Source organism: Doryrhamphus excisus, chromosome 12 (assembly GCF_030265055.1).
Source record: "Doryrhamphus excisus isolate RoL2022-K1 chromosome 12, RoL_Dexc_1.0, whole genome shotgun sequence".
In the NCBI taxonomy this organism is placed as follows: domain Eukaryota; kingdom Metazoa; phylum Chordata; class Actinopteri; order Syngnathiformes; family Syngnathidae; genus Doryrhamphus; species Doryrhamphus excisus.
In genome coordinates, this window is record NC_080477.1 from 362,252 (window position 1) to 383,952 (window position 21,701).

The 21,701-nt window shown below is 49.8% G+C and overlaps 3 protein-coding genes across 3 annotated transcripts; 2 read left to right on the top strand and 1 right to left on the bottom strand.

Moving 5' to 3' along the window:
- cebpa (CCAAT enhancer binding protein alpha) lies at window positions 1-1,083 on the bottom strand. The gene has a single exon (XM_058088416.1). The coding sequence runs from the start codon at window positions 1,011-1,013 to the stop codon at window positions 240-242; it is 774 nt and encodes a 257-aa protein (XP_057944399.1). The 5' UTR covers window positions 1,014-1,083; the 3' UTR covers window positions 1-239.
- A 1,578-nt stretch (window positions 1,084-2,661) lies between these two features.
- cebpg (CCAAT enhancer binding protein gamma) lies at window positions 2,662-5,434 on the top strand. Its single transcript, XM_058088426.1, has 2 exons — window positions 2,662-2,825; window positions 3,526-5,434. The coding sequence occupies exon 2, from the start codon at window positions 3,591-3,593 to the stop codon at window positions 4,053-4,055; it is 465 nt and encodes a 154-aa protein (XP_057944409.1). The 5' UTR covers window positions 2,662-2,825; window positions 3,526-3,590; the 3' UTR covers window positions 4,056-5,434.
- A 2,359-nt stretch (window positions 5,435-7,793) lies between these two features.
- fhod1 (formin homology 2 domain containing 1) lies at window positions 7,794-21,639 on the top strand. Its single transcript, XM_058088379.1, has 27 exons — window positions 7,794-8,093; window positions 9,177-9,283; window positions 9,772-9,836; window positions 11,852-11,919; window positions 11,990-12,095; window positions 12,175-12,269; window positions 12,423-12,534; window positions 12,658-12,896; window positions 12,991-13,340; window positions 13,471-13,578; window positions 13,710-13,772; window positions 13,893-13,913; window positions 14,231-14,281; window positions 16,972-17,123; window positions 17,213-17,245; window positions 17,310-17,453; window positions 17,521-17,693; window positions 17,829-18,446; window positions 18,511-18,666; window positions 18,760-18,942; window positions 19,021-19,140; window positions 19,217-19,378; window positions 19,455-19,645; window positions 19,730-19,922; window positions 19,999-20,158; window positions 20,345-20,521; window positions 21,019-21,639. The coding sequence occupies exons 1-27, from the start codon at window positions 7,929-7,931 to the stop codon at window positions 21,090-21,092; spliced, it is 4,086 nt and encodes a 1,361-aa protein (XP_057944362.1). The 5' UTR covers window positions 7,794-7,928; the 3' UTR covers window positions 21,093-21,639.
- The last annotated feature ends 62 nt before the right edge of the window (window positions 21,640-21,701 follow it).

Here is a 21,701-nt window from a genome sequence, read left to right on the forward strand (position 1 = left end):
TTATTCATATATATCATATACATTTATACACATGTGATATACTGTCAACACACGTAGAAAACGTCCTTTCTGGGTGATTCACGTGTTCATGAGCTCACGTCAACACGGGGGGGGGGGGCACGAGGTGAAAGGTCACGGGACCAGAAGGCATTGAGTGTTGCATAGCACGGAGGCACGGCTTCGGGTCATTGCTGCCCACGGCGGCGATGGCGAGAACATCACTCAGACCGCCAGCCGCCTCAGCGGCTTCCGTCCGGGGGGTGCTGCCTGAAGATGCCCCTCAGGGCGTCCAGTTCACGGCTCAGGTGGTCCACGCGGCGCCGCAGCCGCTCGTTGTCGCTGCTCAGTTCCAGAACCTTTTGCTGGGTCTCCATGTTGCGGAGCTTGGCCTTGTCGCGGCTCTTGCGCACGGCGACGTTGTTGCGTTCGCGCCGCAGGCGGTACTCGGGACTGTTCTTGTCCATGTGCTTTTTGGGCTTCCCGCCCACCCTTTGCTGCTGATGCTGTGCGTGGCCTTGCACGTGCGGGAGGTGGTGCGGGCTGGGCGCCGGGGTGGGCGGCGGGGTGGGCTGCCCCGGATGTTGGAGGTGCACGGCGGTCTGCGCGCAGTGCGCCACCTGGTACTGCAGGTGCGGAGGCGGCGCGGGGGGGTAGTGGTGCAGGTAGGCGGGTGGCAGCGCGTCCTCGTCGCGAGGCTCCTGCTTGATGGCCACGGGGCGAACACGCGCAGGCGCGTGCTCATAAAAGGGTTCCAGCTTGGTCTCCGCGGCGTACAAGTGCGAGGGCGCGTGCTCGTAGTCGCCGTTCACGAAGCGGAGCCTGTCGTGGCGGGAAGTGTTCTGGAACAAGTCGGCCAGGAATTCGTCGTTCAAAGCGGAAGTGTCGATGTAGGCGCTGAGGTCCATGGACGTCTCCGTGTCCCCGATGTCCCCGCCCGGGTCTGCCGAGGGGGCGTGCTGGCTCGCCGGGAGCCGGCCGTGCGGCGCCGCCTCGTACAGGTTGGATAGCTCCATGACGGCTAGACCTGCGCGTCCTGCATGGCGACCAGCTCCGGGGACCCGTACTGGACCTGCTCCGCGTGGGACTGTGCGCCGAGTGAGGGGGGGAGCTGTCAAAGTGCTCTTTTATAGCGCCGGGCGGGCGGAGAGGGTTGGGGTAGAGCGGGGGGGGGCAGGGTTCCACTCGCTCGTCGGGGCCCGCCCCTTTGCATGAACCTTGTGCAGCGACTGGGGGTGGGGGTGGGGGGTCGAGACACGACCTTTGACCTCTGGTCTTCATCCTGGCGCTCACACCACAGCTAACATTTGCATTTTGTCTTTAAAAACATGTCATGCAACACAAACTCCGCAGAAGGCGTGCAGTGACGTCATACGGATAAATAAACGTGGTCGGAAAAAAACAACGAGGCATGGCAACATACATGTCAGAGGTCATAGGTCATGTATATCGACATGCAGGTCGGAGGTCGCGTATGTTGACATGGGAGCCAGTTAGCTGGCCTGCAGCGCCCTCTTGTGGATGACTGTGGAAATGACTGACGTGGCCTCATGACTTCCTCGGACTGTTTTAGTCATTCGTTCACTGGTAGTCATATTCATTCGTTCATTCACAGTACATGCTATTCATTCACTCACTTTCATTTGCTTTCACTCCTTCACAGTTCGTTCATTCACTGCTATTTTATTCATTGGATTCATTCACTCACTTGACTAGTTCTATCAATAGGGTTAGGGTTAGCGTTAGGGTTAGGGTTAAGGTTAGGGTTAGCGTTAGGGCTAACCCTAATTATTCACTCACTCACATTTCTATTCATTCACCATGAGGTGTGATGGTGATGACTTTTGACTCGACTTGACAATACAGTATGACCAAAGACTCAACTTGGACTTTTGACATCTATGACTTGACTTGTACTTTAGTCTGATGACTTTGATGATGAGATTTTCATACTTTCATACTCTATTATTCATCCATTCACTGGCATTCATATTCACTCGCTAACTCAGTTGCCTGCTGATTAACATCACACATGGACATTTGACAATTAAATTGTCTTTATTTTATTATGGCAGGCATTAATAACTTAACGCGTCCCAGAATCATCCAGTAATTGACATATACAGTATGTGATAATTATCAACTCACCTGTGCAGTCAGCTGACAGGCAGACCCCGCCCCTTTACGCTAGCAACAAATACCAAACATGTTTTATCTTGTCACACCTTGTTCACGTCCATGTTGCTACTTATGGTTCTTCTACTTATTATTATTATTAATATAATGCGGCATGACAGACCATGTCGTCATGTGACCCAGCAGGTTCTTCAGTTGTTGCCATTAATGTAAAGTTACATGTTCATACGTGTTAATAATAAAGCAATAAGAAGGTCCCGCACACGAATAAAGGAATCTATTTCTTAGGTTGAAATGTTAAACAGTTTGTTTTCAAGTAATAAAGTAATAAATCAGTGTTTTCTATCAGCGTTGATGAGGTCATGCATGTGTCAGTTCATTACATACACTGAGGCAGCAGGAACACACTGCTCGCCCATTGGGTCCATAACAAGTCAATCATATTCTGAATTGCGTCATGTGTGGTGTCTTCAATTGTGATTGGTAGATGTGACGCTCCGTCTTGTGGTCGCGTCACCTGATTGGCTCGTCTAGGAAATTGCCGTACATGGCAAAAGAGATTTCGCAATCGGCTCCCCTCCATATTCCAAACAAAAACACCAGGAGCTTCGACAGACGGAATTAAAGTACTAACTTTTGCCTCCACGTCGTCACTTCCGACCGCCACTTCTCCATTGTGTCGCCTCGTCAAGGTAAGTTATCTTTGAAGCGTTGCGGGCGTTCAAATAACAGTGTTAGCCGTGGAATTCGCCGCTAGCGGCAATGCTAACTAGCTAAGTCGTCAGCGTCAACACAGAACAAACAAAGCTTCCTTCGCGTTTTAGTGTCGTGGATCAAGTAAAGAGGAGGGGGATTTAATGTCAGTTTTTTAAATCTCGGTTTAACACCAACCAAAAGTTTGACGAAGGGGGCAGAATTTAAAACGAAGCAATTTGACACGATCACTTTTGACTTGTTAGCCGTGTTAGTATGCTTATGCTGTTTTCTATTAGAAGTCGCCAATTGTTGAAGTCACCTTAAAAGTGAACATGGAGTTCCCCCACTTGGGCACAAAGACACTCGATGATGATGATGATGATGGTGGTGGCGGCGGTGGTGATGATGCAACACCAGGCAAGCGTCGGCGCTCCTGGTTTCCGCCCGGAACTGTGACGCTTGCGCACTACCGGCTGGCTGCATGGCAACGCACCGACCAATCACGGCACACATGCTAATTGACTAGCAACACTTAAAGCTAATTAAAGCTTGTAGTGGGCGGAGTTTAAATCCAAGAAGAACATATTTGAAGATACATAAATATATGTATATTTCTAAATATACATATTATCAGCGTGGAACGGTTCCATGCACCGAGCGTTTCCTTTGTTTACATCATGTCTCGTCGTCTCGCAGGCGCCATCTTCCACTTCCTGTTGGCACTAGGATACGAAAAGGCACTCGGGTCAGCGCCTATCCAAATGAGCCGGCCGTCGCAGCCGAAAGCCACATCATCAGACCACAACGGCGTGAGCGTCATCCAGAGTCAGGCCCACGCCGCCGCCACCGCGTTGCTGCAGCAGGTCCCCCAGCTCGTCCCCGCTCACCCGTCATCCGCAGGTGGCAAGGCGGCCGCGCCCAGCAAGATGAAGAAGGCGTCGGCGGACAAGGACAGCGAGGAGTACCGTCAGCGGCGCGAGCGCAACAACCTGGCGGTGAAGAAGAGTCGCATGCGCAGCAAGCAGAAGGCCATGGACACGCAGCAGCGCGTCAACCAGCTCAAGGAGGAGAACGAGCGTCTGGAGGCCAAGATCAAGCTGCTCAGCAAGGAACTGAGCGTGCTCAAAGACCTCTTCTTGGAACACGCCCACAACCTGGCTGACAACGTCCAGCCCCCCGCCTCTGCCCCGGATGACACTAGCCCCGCCCCCAACGGCGCCCAATGAGACACTTTGATTGGACCGGCATCGCCCTCCCCCCCTTTTGACTCGTACAGTCACGTGACATCCATGGAATGCTGACAATGGCCAGTCACGTGTCACTGACTCGTCCAATAGGATGAGACGCTGGAGCAGGCGGGCGGGGCCTCACCTGAGTATTTGTACACCTTTTCCAAACCAGTCTTGGCAAGATGGACTTTGTTTTTTAAACGACGCCGCTGTGTGATTGGACGCAGGCGTCACCTGACACTCGAAACCATCTTGTCTTCTACTTCCCGTGTTTGTTAGCATGGCTGTTGCTCGATGTTTCGTACCATTGTTTACCACCTGCGCCGAGTTTATTAGCACGTGTTCAAACGTTATTTGTTTATTAGCATGTTGAAAACCACAGCTCATGTTGTTTATTAGCATATTGACGTTTCTAAGCATGTTCCCCTGACATCGTATGTTCTTTTTTTTTTCTTTTTTTCTAGCTACTTTGGGTTAGCTGGCGCGTAACGGCGGTCCCCGCAGCAGCATGATTACAGAATGAATTAAAAGCTAGTTAGCCGCCGGCTAATTAGCGTTGTGGGACCAAAACAGTCAAATCCTGTTCATCTTATTTATTTACTGAATTGAAAGGTGACTTTTTAACGATTGCTGATACTTTTTGTGATCTCTATCAACAAACGTTGGGTGCATTGGATTTTCTTATCAGATAACACGGCGCCACCGTGTGGTCAGTCATTGAGGACATTTCTGCATTTAGTTTGTCACTCGGGTATCTGATTGGCGTCCATATTGTGCTGACTTTATAAGAGTGGGGGGCGTGTTAACTGTTCAAAGGATCAGTGAGCGCTATTTTTTTTCCTATGGACTTTGTAGTTGCTGTGTACTGTATGTTTGTTAGCATGTAATAACAATAACAGATCATTGCTGAGCCCATTCTTCATTCGGGGTCCCGAGGGTATGGCTGCCAGTTCACGCCAACCGACAAAAATTCATTCACTGGAGGAAAGGGTTGCGTGTCTTGGTCACAACCTCAGGGTCGTCCACTGACCCCACCCCCCCCTTTCTGGATGATTGGCATCACCCCCTGACCCACTGCTGGCCCATAGTCGGCTGACGTTACTGTTGTGTATACAGTATATCACAGGAAGTCACCGCCGCCATGATTGTCCCAAAATGGAAGGATGACAATGATTGTATCCTCGCCAGAAAGTGGGTGGGGCTTCCTGTGTTGTGGGCGCCCTCGCGACTATGGCTTGCTCGAAGATTTTTTTTTTTTCAATAAAAAAAAATGTAAGCCTCTTTTTGACTCATTCAAGGTGGTCGTCATTTAGTGGCGTTTCTGGTTCAATTGCTCCGTTTGCTCATTAGCAATATGTTGATTCTGTGCTCATTTTCACCACGCAAATATGAAATGGCTAAAGACATTTGTCAGACACAAAAATGAAATAAAAGCTGGTGGCCGACAACGTGTGTGACTACGCTTCTCAATATTTTCAGCGGCAACATGAAGCAGTGAACAGCGGAACCACGGTTAGCGTGTTTTTCCGTTGGAAGAATCCTTCAGAATCAGAAAGCTTCTTGCCTTTTTAGCATTATATTAGCTTGGAAACTAAATGTCAACCAGAAGTTATGCAAATATATATTAACACAAAACAGTTGTATGTTTCGTTTGACATTGTCTAAATGCTGAATAAAAGGGCTAAAGGAACATTTAAAGTTACATTTATAGTACTCCATTTTAGCTTCTAGTATTGCGCTGAGAAACACTATAATCAAAGCAGGAAGATGGCGGTAGTTGATCTGGCAGACACATCGTGTCTTTGGGGACAGTTGTTAAGAATCACATCTTCAATGAAGGTAAAAATAATATATTTTATAATAATATTTTATGTATTTACATGCATTTCAGATTGTTTTGTGTATGCCAAATGTGTAAAAAAAATCTATGTAAAAATATGTTTACAATATTTCCTGGTATGGGTTTTTGGTATTTGGTTTGCATCCGTTTTGGTTACAGATGAATTGACGCTAACCAAGGTTCCACTGTCCGACTTAGACAAAAGTCTCGTCGCCTGGCCTCACTGTAGGCCCACATTGGACAGACCTGAGCCCAGAACCACGTTCATGTGACCTGGTCTTGACCTGATCAGCTCTTCTTGGACATCAGCATGAAGCAGTCAACTTCCTGTCACGTGTCACCGGAGCCCCTTCACAATAAAAGCTTGACAATCATTAATGGGAGTCAACAGGCGCTTGTGTCAATATTAACCCTCCTGATTGGCTCCAAAGGGGACGGGGCGGGGCTTCTCTTTGTGCTCCCGTGTGCTCTATCGCCCTTGTTTGTCCTCTGATAGCACGCTGACGACTTTGCACACGGGCTGCCCTCCTTGTGCAAGGTCACAGGGTCAGAAGGTCAACAGGTCCGATCATGGGTACGACATGGACAGGAGGACAGCAGGAGAAGGAGGCGCTGAGACGAGGAGGTGATATATTGGTCATGTGACTGCTGCTCTGTAAAGTTCAATACTTCAGACTTCTGTGTGTGCGTGTTTGTTTAATGTGCGCCTAGGGACCTTTGAGCAACACACACGTCCGCCTCCTTGTCTGTCTGCCTGCCTCGTTGCTGGCACAAAAATGGAGGCAAATGTCGTCGTCTTGTTGATGAGTCAGCAAACTCAAGCTGCCTCTGCCGTCTGATTGGCTCACGGTCGTCACCTGACTGGCCATCGCCTTCCAGTACGGCTGATGGCCCGGGTCAAAGGTCATCACTGACATCAAGGTTGGCATCAAGGTGTTTGCTTCCTCGGTGGCAGCCATCATTGTCACTTGCGACCTTTGACCTAAAAGTAAACAACAATGATAAACATGATTAAAAAAATAAGATTTTATTTTAAAGGCATAAAATGTTTTGTGAGATGCATCGTCTACTGCGGAGCTGTGCGCGTGTGTGTGCGTGTGCGTGTGAGACTTTAAGTTCAAGTTCAGACTTTGGAGTAATGTCACCCCCTGCTGGACAAAAAGAATATGGTCCTTTCCGTTCAATCATTTTCTTCAGCGTTTCCTGTTTAGGGTCAAAGGTCTCTCATCCAGCCACGTGGTACCTCCTTCAAGCCAGTTTAGCTGTTCCCTCTCTTGTCGGACTTTCTTCCTTCAGCTTTTCCTGTTCCTTTTTCCTGAAGTTGCGACCATTCGGGATGGCCACATCCAGCACCACCCCTGTCTTCTGATGTTTGCCCACCATCGCTATGTCAGTCTGGATCTGGAGGTCCAACAGGACCTTTACCTGATTGTTCTCAACCACCTTCCGTTGTGATCGCCATCTTGATTCCAGTCCTTGATTGGTCCGAATGTTCTTGGGATGTCATTCCTGCTTTAGCCACCAGGGGGTGCGCTTCCATTACATCTCACACAACCCTTTCGCACACCTTGATGACGTCATATTCTTGCGCTTCACCTGTCGCGCCTTGTGGGAGCAGGAAACGGAGTCAACAATCCGGTTGCCTTCAAAATAAGTCAAACATGAAAGAGGAAAAGAAAGAAATGGGTTGATTTTCATTGGCAAAATGACAATGTGGTTCTTGGTTGTTTTTTTAAGGAAACTCAATAAGAGCAATATTAACATGAAGATTCCTTTAAACATATTTGAAGCGCGTAACAGGTACGGATATCCTGCAACTGCATTGTTGTCTAAAGCCACCGGAAACTCTGGGCTTGTGTTAGACGGCGAATGGTTTTATTTTGGAGGGCTCAAGCGGAAACTAATGCGCATATATAAGACGTCTTCACAACTTGAAACCTAAGAAAGACGAGCTGCGAGTCATTTAAGTCATCAAAGGCCGGTCCGGTCCGGTCGAGTTGACCATCAGAGACACTTTTTTGGGCTTAGACATGGCTTTTGTGACCTGCCGGGTCCAGTTCCTGCTGGACTCGGATCCTTTCATCTGTACGAACTTTCCCGAACCTCGCAGACCTCCTACGGTGGACGTGGAGGAGAACCTGCCGCTGAGTGAGGTGGTTCCGACGATCCACAAGCTGCTGGACGCGCCGCTCAAGGTGAGACCGGTAGTGACGTCAACAAACAGGTGACCCAATTCAAAAGTCCGTTTAAGAAGTCGTCTGGTCGTCAGGCGGTTTAAGTTCAGAGTTCAGCCGAAGTCCTAAATCGGCTCGTCGGCTTCTTTTTGTGTTGCTGTGCTAATTGCTACATTCAAAGACACACTTTATCAGTCTTTATCAGCATTCCTCCGGTTAAGTTCTAAGTTATTATATTAAATAGGAGTCTGTGTGTGTGAGGCATGACCTAGTAGTCACTTCATGACGTCATGGCCTCCTTCCAATTAGCATGTGTGCTGATATTCATACAAGCTAGTTCACGCATGCTAGCTTCCCGTTTGCAGACGTTCAGTGTTGCTGACGTGTGCATGTTAAAGGAGACGTCATTCGTCCTAACGCATGGCATGTTCGTTCCATGGCGGCGAGATTCGGGCTTCCCGGGGGCGTCTGGAGTGACTGGCCCACGCCGCACGCCCACCCTTCCCATCATGCACCCCTGCTGCCTGAGGCCAGGACGGGCGCTGCTGATAGGACGCTTCATGAGGAGACTTGTTTCATTCTCGGAATGTTCCCGACTTCCCTGTAGTTTTGGAGAAGGAAAGGGGACGGAGGCCGGGAAGAGCAGCAGACTGTTGATAAGAACTTCCCAAAGACAGGAAGGACATTCATTGTCACCACGGCGTCCGCTCGGAGGAACCCCCGCGCTCGGTTGGTTTGTTTGTGAATGGGCCGCGTGCCGCCAAGATGGCCGCCTTTGTGGTGAAACACCAAGACTTTTATTGTGAAAGGGTGTGGAAGCACCTGTGCTGAAGAATGTGGAAGGACCAGTAGTGTCACACATAATGACTGGCACCATGGCGCCACCCACTGGGCCGCTGTCACCTGTGTGTGTTTTGGGGTTTGTGTGTGGGAGGAGCCTCAAAGCATTCTGGGAAGGGCGACGGAATAGTATGATGGACAGATGACGACTACTGATGTAGATGGCGGCGGCGTGTGTGTGTGTGTGTGTGCATTGAAGCTGTGCAATGTTGTTTTAACGCCTATCTGTGTGTGTGTGTGTGTGTGTGCACGTGCACGTTGCAGCTGGAGGAGTGCACGTTGCAGGTATCCCCACACGGGAACTACTTGGACTTGGACGCCTCGCTGTCGGAGCAGAGAGACGAGCTGGACAACTTCTACCAAGATGTGGCGTAAGGAGTCATGTGACCCGTTTATGTTTGAAAAGCTCCTCCCACTAGCAACGGTTTGCTTTTTCTTTGTCTTTTTTTCTGTCTGTCCTTGCGTCACTTTGTCCGCACGTACGCATCTTCCAGCAAGCGGGGTCAGAAACGCCCATCAGAACATTGAAAAGTCCCATGAAATGATATTCCGGAATGTTCCGCGCCACTGCGTGCGTGTGCGCGTCATGCCATGACGTCACAGACAAAATGTGCTGACTTCCTTTTTTAGCTGGGAAACAAACGTTCCTTCTTTCTCGGCTTCCTGTCACAGCTCCAGCACCCCCTTCCCCCGTTTCCACATTTCCATGCCCTCATCCTGGCACACGGGTGTCATGTGACATTTTTAGAACTTGGATCAGCACACGCAGACGCTAAAGAACATTCTAGATCCCAGTGCTCACATTCTGGGTCATATTGCATCATCGCCCGCCCTAACTTCACGATGTGTGTGTTGACAGGAAAGGGAGGAAGCCCATCTTGGTCCTGAGGACACAACTGTCCGTGCGAGTCCACGCCATCCTGGGTAAATAGTGGCGTGTGTGTGTGTGTGTGTGTGTGTGTGTGTGTGTAAAAGACACGCTTCCAGTCCATGTGGACTTGCATGTAGGACTTGATGAATCCTATTTTAAAGTAGAACAACTGGGGTTTCTTTTCTTGCCGTCATTAAGTTCCAAACGTGTTTATTCTTTTTCTTCCCTCCTTTGGCACTAACAGGAAATACCAGGCTAACTTTATCTGCACCACTTCCTGTCTCTGCACGACCAATTCCACTTTGTGTGTGTGTGTGTGTGCTGTGACACACACACACACACACACACACACACACACACACATGCAAGAAGCTGTGTTGGTGTCATCACACCAGTGTGGAAGTTATGTGTCACATTGATGACTTGGTCACAGCTGCATGTTGGTGTTCTTGTGACGTGTGTGTGTGTGTGTGTGTGGTGTGTGTGTGTGGTGTGTGTGTGTCTTTTGCAAGCAAGGATTAAGGGACGCAACATGAGTAAGCCTGGGGGGGGATTTTTCCGTCAAGTCAAATTTATTTGTATAGCCCTTAATCACAAAAGAGCCTCAAAGGGCTTAACAAGCAGTAGATACAGTAGATACAGTAGATCCAGTAGATGATAGACAATAGACCACATCCCTGATCTGAACCCCCATCAGGGCTAGGAAAAACTCAAAAGAGAGAGAGAGCGGCAGTCAAAACAGGCAGGGAATATTTTGAACTAAACGCTAAAGTTTAGAAATGAGTCTTAATTCTGGACTTGAACATTTCTACTGAGGTAGCAGCTCTAATTTGAACAGGTAGAGCATTCCATCACATTCCATCACGTTGGGGCCCGGATGGAAAAGGCTCTAGAGGCCGCATACTTCTTTCTGACTCTCGGGATTGTCAATTGTTGTGCTAGGAAGGAAAAATTGCGACGGGGGAGGCCACTTTGATACATTTTGTACATTTTAAAGACGCTTAAAGTAATCTAATAGAGGTCAATATACAATGGATGGGAACAGTGACGCCAATTCCCTTATTTTGGCTGCAGACTAATAACATTAGTTTAAACTAAAATGACAAATACTTCAACTTGCTGATATAGTTCATCTTCAAACAGCTAAAATAATGCATAAGGCTAAAAATAAGCAATGAGCTAAAAATGTCATCCAATACTTCTCTACAAGAGAGGAGAAATATGATCTCAGGGAAGAAGTACATTTGAAACACTTCTATGCTAGGACTACGTTATGCTAGCCATAGCATTTCAGTATGTGGAATCAAACTATGGAATGGATTGAGTAAGGAAATCAAACAATGCACAACGATGAGCCAATTCAAGAAACAATACAAGCAGTTGATGTTTGCTAAATACAAGGATGAAGAGTCTTGAACCAGTCATGATGTGCTATATATATCACTATATTGACACGCACTATGGTACACATTATGGCATTGGATGATCATATCACAGAGTACTTCCGTATGGGACAAAGAATAAAAAAACATTTAAAATAATAATAAAAAATGTAATTTAATTTTTGTTATTTTAATTTTTTTTTTTTTTTTTATAATTCATAATACATTTTTAAATAATAATAATAATAAAAATAATTTCAAAATAAAACCTTAAACTATATTAGGAAAGCAGGAAGTCAACAAATGTAAGAGTTAGTGATTGTAAAAGTACCAGATGGAGGGGTAGGATTTAATAAGCTTTGCTTCTTCCTACTCCTTTTGGACATGTGGAACTGGGAACTGATTATGGGATGCACTCCATTGGAATCTGATGCATGTTCAAATGAAATGAAACCATTCCCATTCCCATTCCCAACCCAACCAGACGTATTGGTCCTATTGGATTGCTTATTCAATCCCTAACAGCACTGAGTTCCTCAGTTTCAGATCGGGAAGGTTAGGTTTTACCTGTGTAGGCTCCAGCTGGAGGGCCAAAGCTGTCAATCATTGTCACTTGGCTCCTCTGTGAGGTTAGCTTGCGTCGTGTTTCTGTGCTAACAACCTTCCCACGTCCCGGTGTCTTTTAGAGAAGCTCTACAACTGTCACGGCCCTGAGCTGCGCCGCTCGCTCTTCTCGCTCAAACAGCTCTTCCAGGTAAGCATACCAGCGACGCCTTCGCCTCGCCGCCGCCCACTTTTACGTGACGCCACGTGACCTTGTGCAGGATGATAAGGACCTGGTTCCTGAGTTTGTGGCGTCCGAAGGTTTGACGTGTTTCGTTAAAGTCGGGGCGGAGGCAGACCACAACTACCAGAACTACATCCTCAGAGGTGAGGTGCGAGGTTACCACGGCAACCTGCCGTGCATCATCCTTCATCATCCTCTCCGTGTTTGTGTGGCCGTCCTCAGCGCTCAGTCAGATCATGTTGTTTGTGGACGGCATGAACGGCGTGATCGACCACAGCGAGACGGTTCAGTGGCTCTACACCTTGACAGGAAGTCAGGTCAGTCATGTGACTGCTCCGGTGTTTTCCTAAAAGCGTTTGGGAAACACGACAGCCATTTCTTTAGTTCCTAGCAGGAACCTACTTGTAAATAAATGTGAAAGATTTGCTGCCCCCTGGTGGACAATCCCTGACCTATGAACTTGTCTCCAGTCTCGACTGCTGGTCAAAACGTCCCTGAAGCTGCTCATCGTGTTCGTGGAGTATTCGGAATCCAACAGTCCTTTGCTCATCGATGCTGTCAACACCGTGGACGAACGGCGAGGTACGCACGCACGCACGCACGCACGCAGGTGTATCAGGAATTGGGATTTGACACAATCCATGAGCACACGTCCTTATTTAGGGTTCCATTGTGTGTGTGTGTGTGTGTGTGCGCGCGTGTCAGGTGTGAAGCCATGGTCGTACATGATGGACGTCCTGCACGAGAGAAACGGCGCCGACACCGAGCTGCTGGTCTTCGCCATGACACTCATCAACAAGACGCTGGTGGCGCTCCCGGACCAGGACTCCTTCTACGACGTCACCGACTGTCTGGAGCAGCTGGCCATGGAGGCCGTGGTCCACAAACACATGAGCAACATGGCCGCTGAGCCCGACCTGAAAGCGCAGTTTGCCATCTACGAGGTAACAATGGCGCGCCGTCGCCGTCGCCATCACCGGCGCCGCTTGACGCCGCTTCTTGAACAAAACGTGGACATCTACATACGTGTGTGCGCAGACAGCGTTGAGGTTCGAGGACGGCGACGTGAATGACCCGTCCCCTCACCTGCGTAAAGAGCGGCGAAAGACGGCTGCCAGCGAACAGGAAGGTCGTCGTAGTCGTCGCTCGTCCAGTCAAAACATTCCTGACCCGGCGTCTTCTGCGAGCTCCTCCCCCTGCACTTCCCCCATTCCTCCGGCCGCCCTCACCGCCACCAGCAGCCCTCTCTCGCTTTCCCCGTTCACCTCGGAACCCAGCAGCCCCGCCTCCAGTCCCTCCGGGTCCCTGAGAGGGTCACCTCTGCCCCCCAATGGCGACTCGAACGACACCGTGATGGCGGCGCACGAGCCGAAGACGCCGTCCAGTCCGTAAGTTATCTCTTGACTCCTTCCCTTTGGTGGTGGTCTTCATTCTCTCGCTGTGTTTCTGACAATGGTGCCCCCCCCCCCCACTCCGTCCTGTCACTCTTTCCTTGCTGTGGCGTCTGTCGGCCACCAGGAGTCGCTCTTTCCTCAGCCACCACATGTCCGCTTTGGGTCTGAGCAGGAGGTCGAGGCTCTTCTCCAAATCCAGCTCCATTTGTGAGGACCCGTCCACCTCCTGCAGGTCTGTCGCATGCACGGGCATGAAGCCACCCCGTGGGGCGGGGCCTGTTGCAGGAAAGATGGCGTGATCGCTAATCCGAGTGTGGCAACTTTGTACGCTCATACTGTCCTTGTCCTTGTCTTCGTCCCCAGCTCGTCATCCTCCAGCGCGGACAAATGTTGGGATCATCAGAACGCCACCAAGATGACCTTCAAGTAGGTTGCAGCTTAGCTGATTTCATACACGCAAGGTTGACTTGGTACCCGCCATATTGGCCTGCTTCCTCTTGTTCAACCTCTTTCTCTCTGTGGCTCCTCCCTCCCGCCCCCCCCCAGCGAGGATGACATGTTCCAGTGGTGAGTACACGCCAACCCGGTCCACTTTTCTGTCCTGAGTGGCCCCCACATTGATTCCTGTTTGTGCATGGCATCAAACTGCCGGTCAAGTGTTTGTCTGTGTGTCGCTTGGTGGTGGTATTGCAGAATCTGGCCTGGTGATGTACAAACTACTGTAAGGCTGGGGTGGGCCTTATTGCTGAGACGGTGTTCAACAATGTTTCTACACCCACTCATGACCCACTAATGGGCGTTCTTTGGAGTGTGACTAGGAAGTGACCAGTAGGAGTGTGTGTGTGTGTGTGTGTGTGCGTGCGTGCGTGTGTGTGTCTCTGCAGCCCAGAAGACTGTAACATAAATGCGGACAAACCCGTTCTGAGGAAGTTTGAGTAAGTAGAGCAGCATAGCAATGCATGCTGGGAGCTGGGAGCTGGTGAGCGCATCGTGCCAGGCCCTGATGCTTGTGTGTGTGTGTGTGTGTGTGTGTGTGTGTGTGGTTCCTGCTCTGAGACCCAATAAAGGACGTGGTCATTGGGGGTATACTGCGAAGCTGGTAGAGTGTAAAGCTGGGCATGCCTGTTCAACCAAGGTAGCTTTCTTTTAAAGCAGGTATACGGTATCACCATGGTAATTTAGGCTCAACTCATAACCTGGTCCCGGCTATCGGAAAGCTGGTCCACTGTCTAACTCAGAGGTAGGGAACCTATGGCTCGGGAGCCAGGTAGGGCTCTTTTGATGACTGTATCTGGCTCTCAAGCATTTCTTACCACAATAAAAATGTATTTTTGCTAACATTTTAAAGTAAACCATCACAGAAATCACTGTTAAAAATATTAAAAATGCATTTTAATCAGTCCATCTATTTTCTACTGCAATACGGCCAACCATATCCATCTTTCCTAATGATATTTTCCAGGTCAAACACCAAAACTCGATTATTACTGGGTAATGCGGTAGTCTACCTCGGTCATTGAGATGTAAATGTAAACTTTCCTCCTTTAGTCAAATAGTCACCTAGCTAAAGCTGCAGAACCAAGCCTTCTGGCAAAGATGGCCAAAAGAATGAAATATACTGAGTACGGTGCAAAACCATGCAGCAGCAGAAGTTGCATTAATGGCAGCAAGTATTTGATTTATTATTAGACACTGCACTGCTCACGAAAGTGTGCTGGCCACACCCCATTGGCGTGGGGTAGTGTGCCTGGTCTACGTAATTAGAGCCCATTATATCTAAAACTGTTGGTCTTACATAAAAATGCACACATTTTATTGCATTCAATGTTTAAAAAAATGTATATGGCTCTCACAGATACACATTTTAAAATATCTGGCCTTCATGGCTCTCTTAGCCAAAAAGGTTCCCGACCCCTGGTCTAACTCATTCGGTGATGACATCACACTGATCCACTAGCGTTCGCTGATAAAAAGAGATATAGATTTTCAATTCGGGGGATACGCTACATTTGCTTTTTCAGCAAAAATGCAAACTCAAACGTTAACCCGGACAATGTTGTGTCACAGCACTCCTTGCATGAGTACTCAGCCCGTCTTCTTCCATCCATCATTGGCCATTTGAGGCGAGGGGCGGGATATACACTACCGCTCAAAGGTTTGGGATCACTGGGAAATTTTATTGGCCAGTCTGAGATACGGCTTTTTCTTGGCAGTCCTGCCATGAAGTCCAGGATCCTGAAGTGGCCGCTTCCATGTTGATACTGACACTGGTGTTGGACGGCTACTATTTAGTGCATCTACCAGGTGACCACCTGTCTAAAACTACACTCTCACATATTTGTCTTGTTATATATTAGATATTTATTTAATTTTGGTTTTAGTTTAGATTTTTAGATGGCTTTTCTAATCATCTGTTAGACTTATAAAATGATGAACTTGGATTAGCAGCCATACCAGGAGATTGATGCAGAGGACTGACAGTTGTTGATAGTAGGCCTCTACGCAAAAATCTACATCCTTCTTTCAAAATCATCTCATTCATTTTCATTGTTTGGGAAATGGAAAAAAATGTTTATGAAATGCATGAAAATGTATTTTTCTTTTGAAAACAAAGACATTTGCAAGTGATCCCAAACTTTTGAGCGGTAGTGTACCCATGGACAATTTGGAGTTGGCAATTAATCTTAATTAGTCTTCTTATATGAAATGATTTGCTGCAACAAAGCACTTGGGAAAAACTGCCACCTGGTGGTCATTTAGAGCAGTACAAATATAGACGTTCCAGTTGTTGATGCAATTGATTGAAGTTTTAGATGGATAAATGTCAATGTAATGTTGAGCGTTGATTTGAAATGAAAAGACTAGTATGTATAATGAGTATGATCATCAGTGTTAATTTGCACATTTCCACGCTCGGCATTATTCTGCCAGCTGTCATCCCTCACTCAAGTGCTCATAACGCTCCATGATGATGACTTGCTCATCTTGCGTAACATACAATGGCCGCCATCGCTTGGCTTTTGAGTGGAAGTAAAACGATATGACATCACAAGCCCCCTTTTATGTGGAGGCGCCCTGAGCACAACGTCGGCGACCACTGTTGACGTACCAGTTGTAATTTGTTTGGGGAACTTGGGTTTTGTTGAGCCACTTTTGTGGTAATACCCCCTTTGGTGTGCATGTGTGTGTCATGCGTGTTTGTGTGTTGTTGTGAGACCTAATGGACAACATGGCTTTGGACTCCATAACGTGGTGATTGTCCCCTCTGGCGTGTGTGTGTGTGTGTGTGTGTGTGTGTTGTTCTGTCATGTTGCTGCTGCTGGTGGTGGTGAGGAGCAGCCTTGGGCATGGCCGGGTGGTGTCTAATTGCTGGAGCTGATTTGGGTTTGTATACAATGTTGATTGAAAATGGACCAATCAGGTGATGTGCACACCTCCACCAATGAATAGACTTTTTTTTTGTGTCATTTGTTGTCATGGTGATGACGGCAAGTTGAATGCGAACATGGGATGTGGGAGGAGTCATGAATCAGATGAAGTCGTCATGGCAGCGGCGTCAGGTCCGCCGACCCGCCTGCCTGATTTCTGCCTTTTAAAAACCGCCCCACCCCCCGCCTCCCCACAGAGACAACTTCCTGCGCAGTCTGGCCGCCACCCAGTGGGAGAAGAAGAGGCGGAGTAAACACCTGAGCCCCTCCAAGCTGTCCTCGTCTGATGATGTCATCACCCCGAACCCGCAGCCGGTAGAGGACAGTGACGGAGGACTTCCTACTAATGGTAGATCTTTACATTTTTACAATAAATACGGCGAGATGGTGACAAGATGAGAAGTACTTGACGATACGTCTGTGTGTATTTGTACACAGGTGTGACATCCGCTCCCGCCCCGCATGGCGCAGGTGAGCGCAGTCGCCCACGAGCGCCGTCAGTTGGCCAACTCCAGCTGATGTTTGACCTTTGCAGGTGCCGTGCAGAGACAGTGCAGCACGCTGTCCAATGACAAGAAGTTCATGCTGGACATGCTCTTCTCCAAGGCCTCGGACCAAGCCCCGCCCAGCCCGACCGCTGCCCCAGACGATGGTCTTGAGCGTGGGGACGTCTTGCCTGGTGAGATGATTCAAACACACCAATGCATCTTTGACCCCTTTAAATATATCCCAGTCTTCCTCCTCAGCTGATGGCGGTGTTGGGGGGCGGGGCCGGGTGTTGGAGCGCCTCTCCAGCCTCCGAGCGCGCTCGGTGGAGGCGGTCAGCCCCAGCGAGCCCAGTGCCTCCCGTAGGGCGGAGCTTGAAGGACTGGAAGGTTCCGCCCAGGTGGCTCTGGCCCGCCTGGCAGAAGAGCAGAAGGTCAGAATGATGAACATCACAACGTGTCATGTGACTTCTGGAACCAGTGCACGTGTTTGCGAATGTCTCCCCCCCTACTGGTCATACTGGTGATGGGGGCGGGTCCAATATGTCTATCATGTTGTGTCCGTGTAGAATCGCTACGTGCGGCAGCAGAGTAGCATCGACGCCGAGAGCCACGCACACCGCCTGGAGACCACCCAGATGATGCCCCTGGGTGCCGGGGGGCCCGCCGATGCTTGGGACCAGCTCCAGCCGAGCAGCGCCACCCTGCGCATCAAAGATCTGGACTTCTCTGACCTCTTGGATGAGGAAGACATTGACGTGTTGGACATGGACACCAACGACTCCTCCTCCTCTGCGCCGCTTCTGTTGGGTGGTCCTCCTCCCCCGCCCCCGCCCCCTGGTGGACTTGCACCTCCACCGCCCCCTCCTCCTCCGCCTCCTCCTGGTGGTTCAGTGCCCCCACCTCCTCCACCGCTTCCCCCTGGCGGTTCGGCGCCGCCTCCGCCTCCTCCTCTACCTGGCGCCCCTCCTTTGCCTCCGTCCTCCCAAGCGGCAGCAGCAGCAACCTTCCCGAGGAAGAAGAAAACGGTGAAGTTGTTCTGGAGGGAGCTGAAGCAGGCCGACGGGCCCAAACGGTGTCGCTTTGGCCGCGGGACGGTGTGGGCATCTTTGGACAAGGTGCAAGTGGACACTGTCCGGCTGGAGCATCTGTTTGAGTCCAAAGCCAAAGAGCTGCCGGTCGCCAAGGTAACCCCAGTGTGATGTCAGTGGTTGCCATGGAAACCGAAGCTCATTTGACTACTGTGCGCAGAAAGCGGCCGAGACCAAGAAGTCTGAGATCCTGGTCCTGGATCCAAAGCGCAGCAACGCCATCAACATCGGTATGACCGTCCTTCCCGCCGTCCACGTCATCAAGACCGCCATCCTCAACTTTGACGAGTTTGCCATCAGCAAGGAGGGAATTGAGGTACGCCCCGCCCCAGGACCACCCCCCCCCCCCCCCCCCATGTCCGCAAATGGATCACAAAAAAGTCCAATTTGTCTCCCGTGTGTCGAGCAGAAGATCCTGACCATGACGCCCACAGACGAGGAGAAGCAGAAGATCCAGGAAGCCCAGCTGGCCCATCCGGACGTTCCTCTAGGGACAGCAGAACAGTTCCTCTTCTGCCTGGCCTCCATCAGTGCCTTGACCCCCCGCCTGCAGCTTTGGTCCTTCAAACTCAACTACGAGTCTCTGGAGAAGGTCACGCACGCACGCACGCACACGGGATTGGGAAGCTTCTTGAGTGTTCTCAAGTGACATCCGTGTCATCCCCCGCAGGAGATCGCAGAGCCGCTCTTTGACCTGAAGCTGGGCATGGAGCAGCTGGCCTCCAATCGGACCTTCAAGAAAATCCTGGCCACACTTCTGGCCATCGGAAACTTCCTCAACAGCTCCAACGTGAGCACGCTGGGACTCCGAGACCACTTGGAACTCGCAGCTCCACTGAGTGTGCGTCTTGTCTTTGTGTTTGCAGGCGAAAGGGTTCGAGCTGTCGTACCTGGAGAAGGTGGTGGAGGTGAAGGACACGGTCCACAGACAGTCTCTGCTGCATCACACGTGCACTCTCATCACTGACAACGACCCGCAGTCCTCCGACGTCTACTCGGAGATCCCTGCCATAACGCGCTCTGCCAAGGTCTGCCCACGTCCCGCGTAGTGACCCCAAACCCGCAGTCGGGTCGGGTTATTTAGTGTGGTTCTTTTCTCCTCAGGTGGACTTTGAGCTTCTCTCCGAGAACCTGGTCCAGCTGGAGAGGCGCTGCAAGGCGTCGTGGGAGAACTTGAAGGTGGTGTCCAAACACGAGACAAAGACATTGCTGAAGAACAAGATGGCCGACTTCCTGAAGGACTGCACGCAGAGGATCGTCATCCTCAAGGTTGTCCACAGGAGAGTCATCAACAGGTAGCCAGGACATGCTAGTGGTCATAGTTTGACATTGGAACAGATCATTTCTAAGTGATACGGTAACCAGGTTCTCCGCCACAGGTTCCACTCCTTCCTGCTGTTTCTGGGTCAGCCGTCCTCCTCGGTGCGGGACACCAAAGTGACGGACTTCTGCCGCATCATCAGCGAGTTTTCGCTGGAGTACCGAACCACGCGAGAGAGGGTGCTCACGCTCAAACGCAAACGGGCCGCCCACCGAGAAAGAACCAAGACGCGTGGCAAGATGATCACCGAGGTGAAGCCCCCCTGGGCGAGCACAAGCAGGAGGGCGGGCGCGGTCTGGTGACGTCATGGTTTTTCTCTGCTCGCAGACGGAGAAGTTTTCTGGGGCGGTGCCCCCTTCTGACAGCCCTGCCCCCATGGAGGCGGATCCCAGCATGGAAGCGGAGCATGAGAGCATGACTCACCTGCTGACCAGCAGCGTCCTGAACCAGGAGCAGCGGGGCGTCAGGCGCTCCCGAGCTGTCCGCAGTAAGCCTCGCCCCCTTTTGAAAGATGAATTTGAATATTCATGAGGTGTTAACATCACCAAGGTGTTAGCGATAAGACAAAATGGCCTCACCTCCGATGTAAAAATGAGACCTTTTAGAAGATCGTCTTACTAAACTGAGCAGCCATGACTTGTGGAGGACATGACATTTTGTTTGGACTCTGCAGGTCTCGGCAGGCTGAGTCCATCTCCCATGTCGGTGCCTCAGGACGCCGAAAGCGTCTCCCAGAACGACCCCACAGACGAAATCATGGACCGACTCGTCAAGTCGGTGACCCGGAACCCCTCAGCCAGAGTTCCCAGTCCCAAAACTCGCAAACGCTCCCGTCTGAACAGGAAATCCAGTAAGTGTCCTTCTGGTTTTTCCATGAAGGTCATCATCATCATCATCATCATCATCATCATCAGCAGCAGCAGCAGCATTGCTGTGTCCAAAACACCGACGACGGTAATCCGTCTTGGCGAGATAAGAACCGTCATGGCTGCTGCACGGCGTGTAGCTTGGTGCTTTATTCTTCTCGGAGGTTCTGAGTCCGCCGTACTGCTGTTTTATTTGACAACACCCGCTATCAAGTCCATCTGGCTTTGGCCACAAGACTGAACCGTCTAGCGGATCAGATTAGCCACATCTTAGACTCTCGTCCTGCACGCCAGCACGAGGACACCCCCGACAGTCTAGTGTCATCAGGACATGGACTCGGTCCACCATGACTAGAAACCAAACATTTCGACATTGATTACATGCATGTTTACTCGTGTTAGCATGTGTGCTAACAGATGTTTAGCCTGTTGCCTGGTGTGTTTAGCTTGGTTTCCATGCCAACATGTGTTGGTGTTTCAGTGAGGAGGACTCTGAAGAGCGGCCTCAGCGTGGACGTGGTCCAGGCCCTGGGACTGGACAAGACCCCTGTCTGACCTCACGCTGGCTCATACGGACACGATGGAGATACTGGAAACGTTGGGTGACCTTGACAAAGGGTGCCAAAGTCAAGTGTGGTTGAGACGTCCATCTTTGAGCTTTTTTTAAGTTCCATTTATAGTAACTCTGAAACTTCTCTTTTTTTAGTTCCGATGCCAAAACTTGAACATTTTTGTCAACTTGAAGTATTTTAAAAGCTGAAAAAGAGTTAGATATTTGAAAATGGTTGTTTTTGCGCCACTGTCGGCTTTAAATTGATATTCCCTTCACGTAATGTGTGTTTGTGTGTGTGTGTGTGTGTGTGTGTGTGTGTGTGTGTGTACACTTGTGAGGGTTGTTATGCACGTGCACTAGCTTTTTGGCTAATGTATTTTTGCACTTTTCAGCACTAAAGTTTTTTTTCCAGGTTTTTAATTTAACAAATGAGTTGAATGTTATTGGAAAATGTTTATTGGGTGAACACCTTAAATAAATGACCATTGCCATTTCATATGCAAATAAAATTGGAGCGAAGACTTTTAAAATGTGGAGTTTGGCTATTTATGTCCCTGGCTTCTTTCTTCCATGTACATGTTGGCCACAAAGGGGGAGACCGAGCCAAGGGC

Coding starts and splice junctions, on each gene's coding strand:
- cebpa (XM_058088416.1), bottom strand. CDS start 1,013: ATGGAGCTATCCAACCTGTACGAGGCGGCGCCGCACGGCCGGCTCCCG.
- cebpg (XM_058088426.1), top strand. CDS start 3,591: ATGAGCCGGCCGTCGCAGCCGAAAGCCACATCATCAGACCACAACGGC.
- fhod1 (XM_058088379.1), top strand. CDS start 7,929: ATGGCTTTTGTGACCTGCCGGGTCCAGTTCCTGCTGGACTCGGATCCT. Junction 9,284..9,771: donor AACTTCTACCAAGATGTGGC/GTAAGGAGTCAT, acceptor GTGTGTTGACAG/GAAAGGGAGGAAGCCCATCT. Junction 13,341..13,470: donor CCGAAGACGCCGTCCAGTCC/GTAAGTTATCTC, acceptor GTCGGCCACCAG/GAGTCGCTCTTTCCTCAGCC.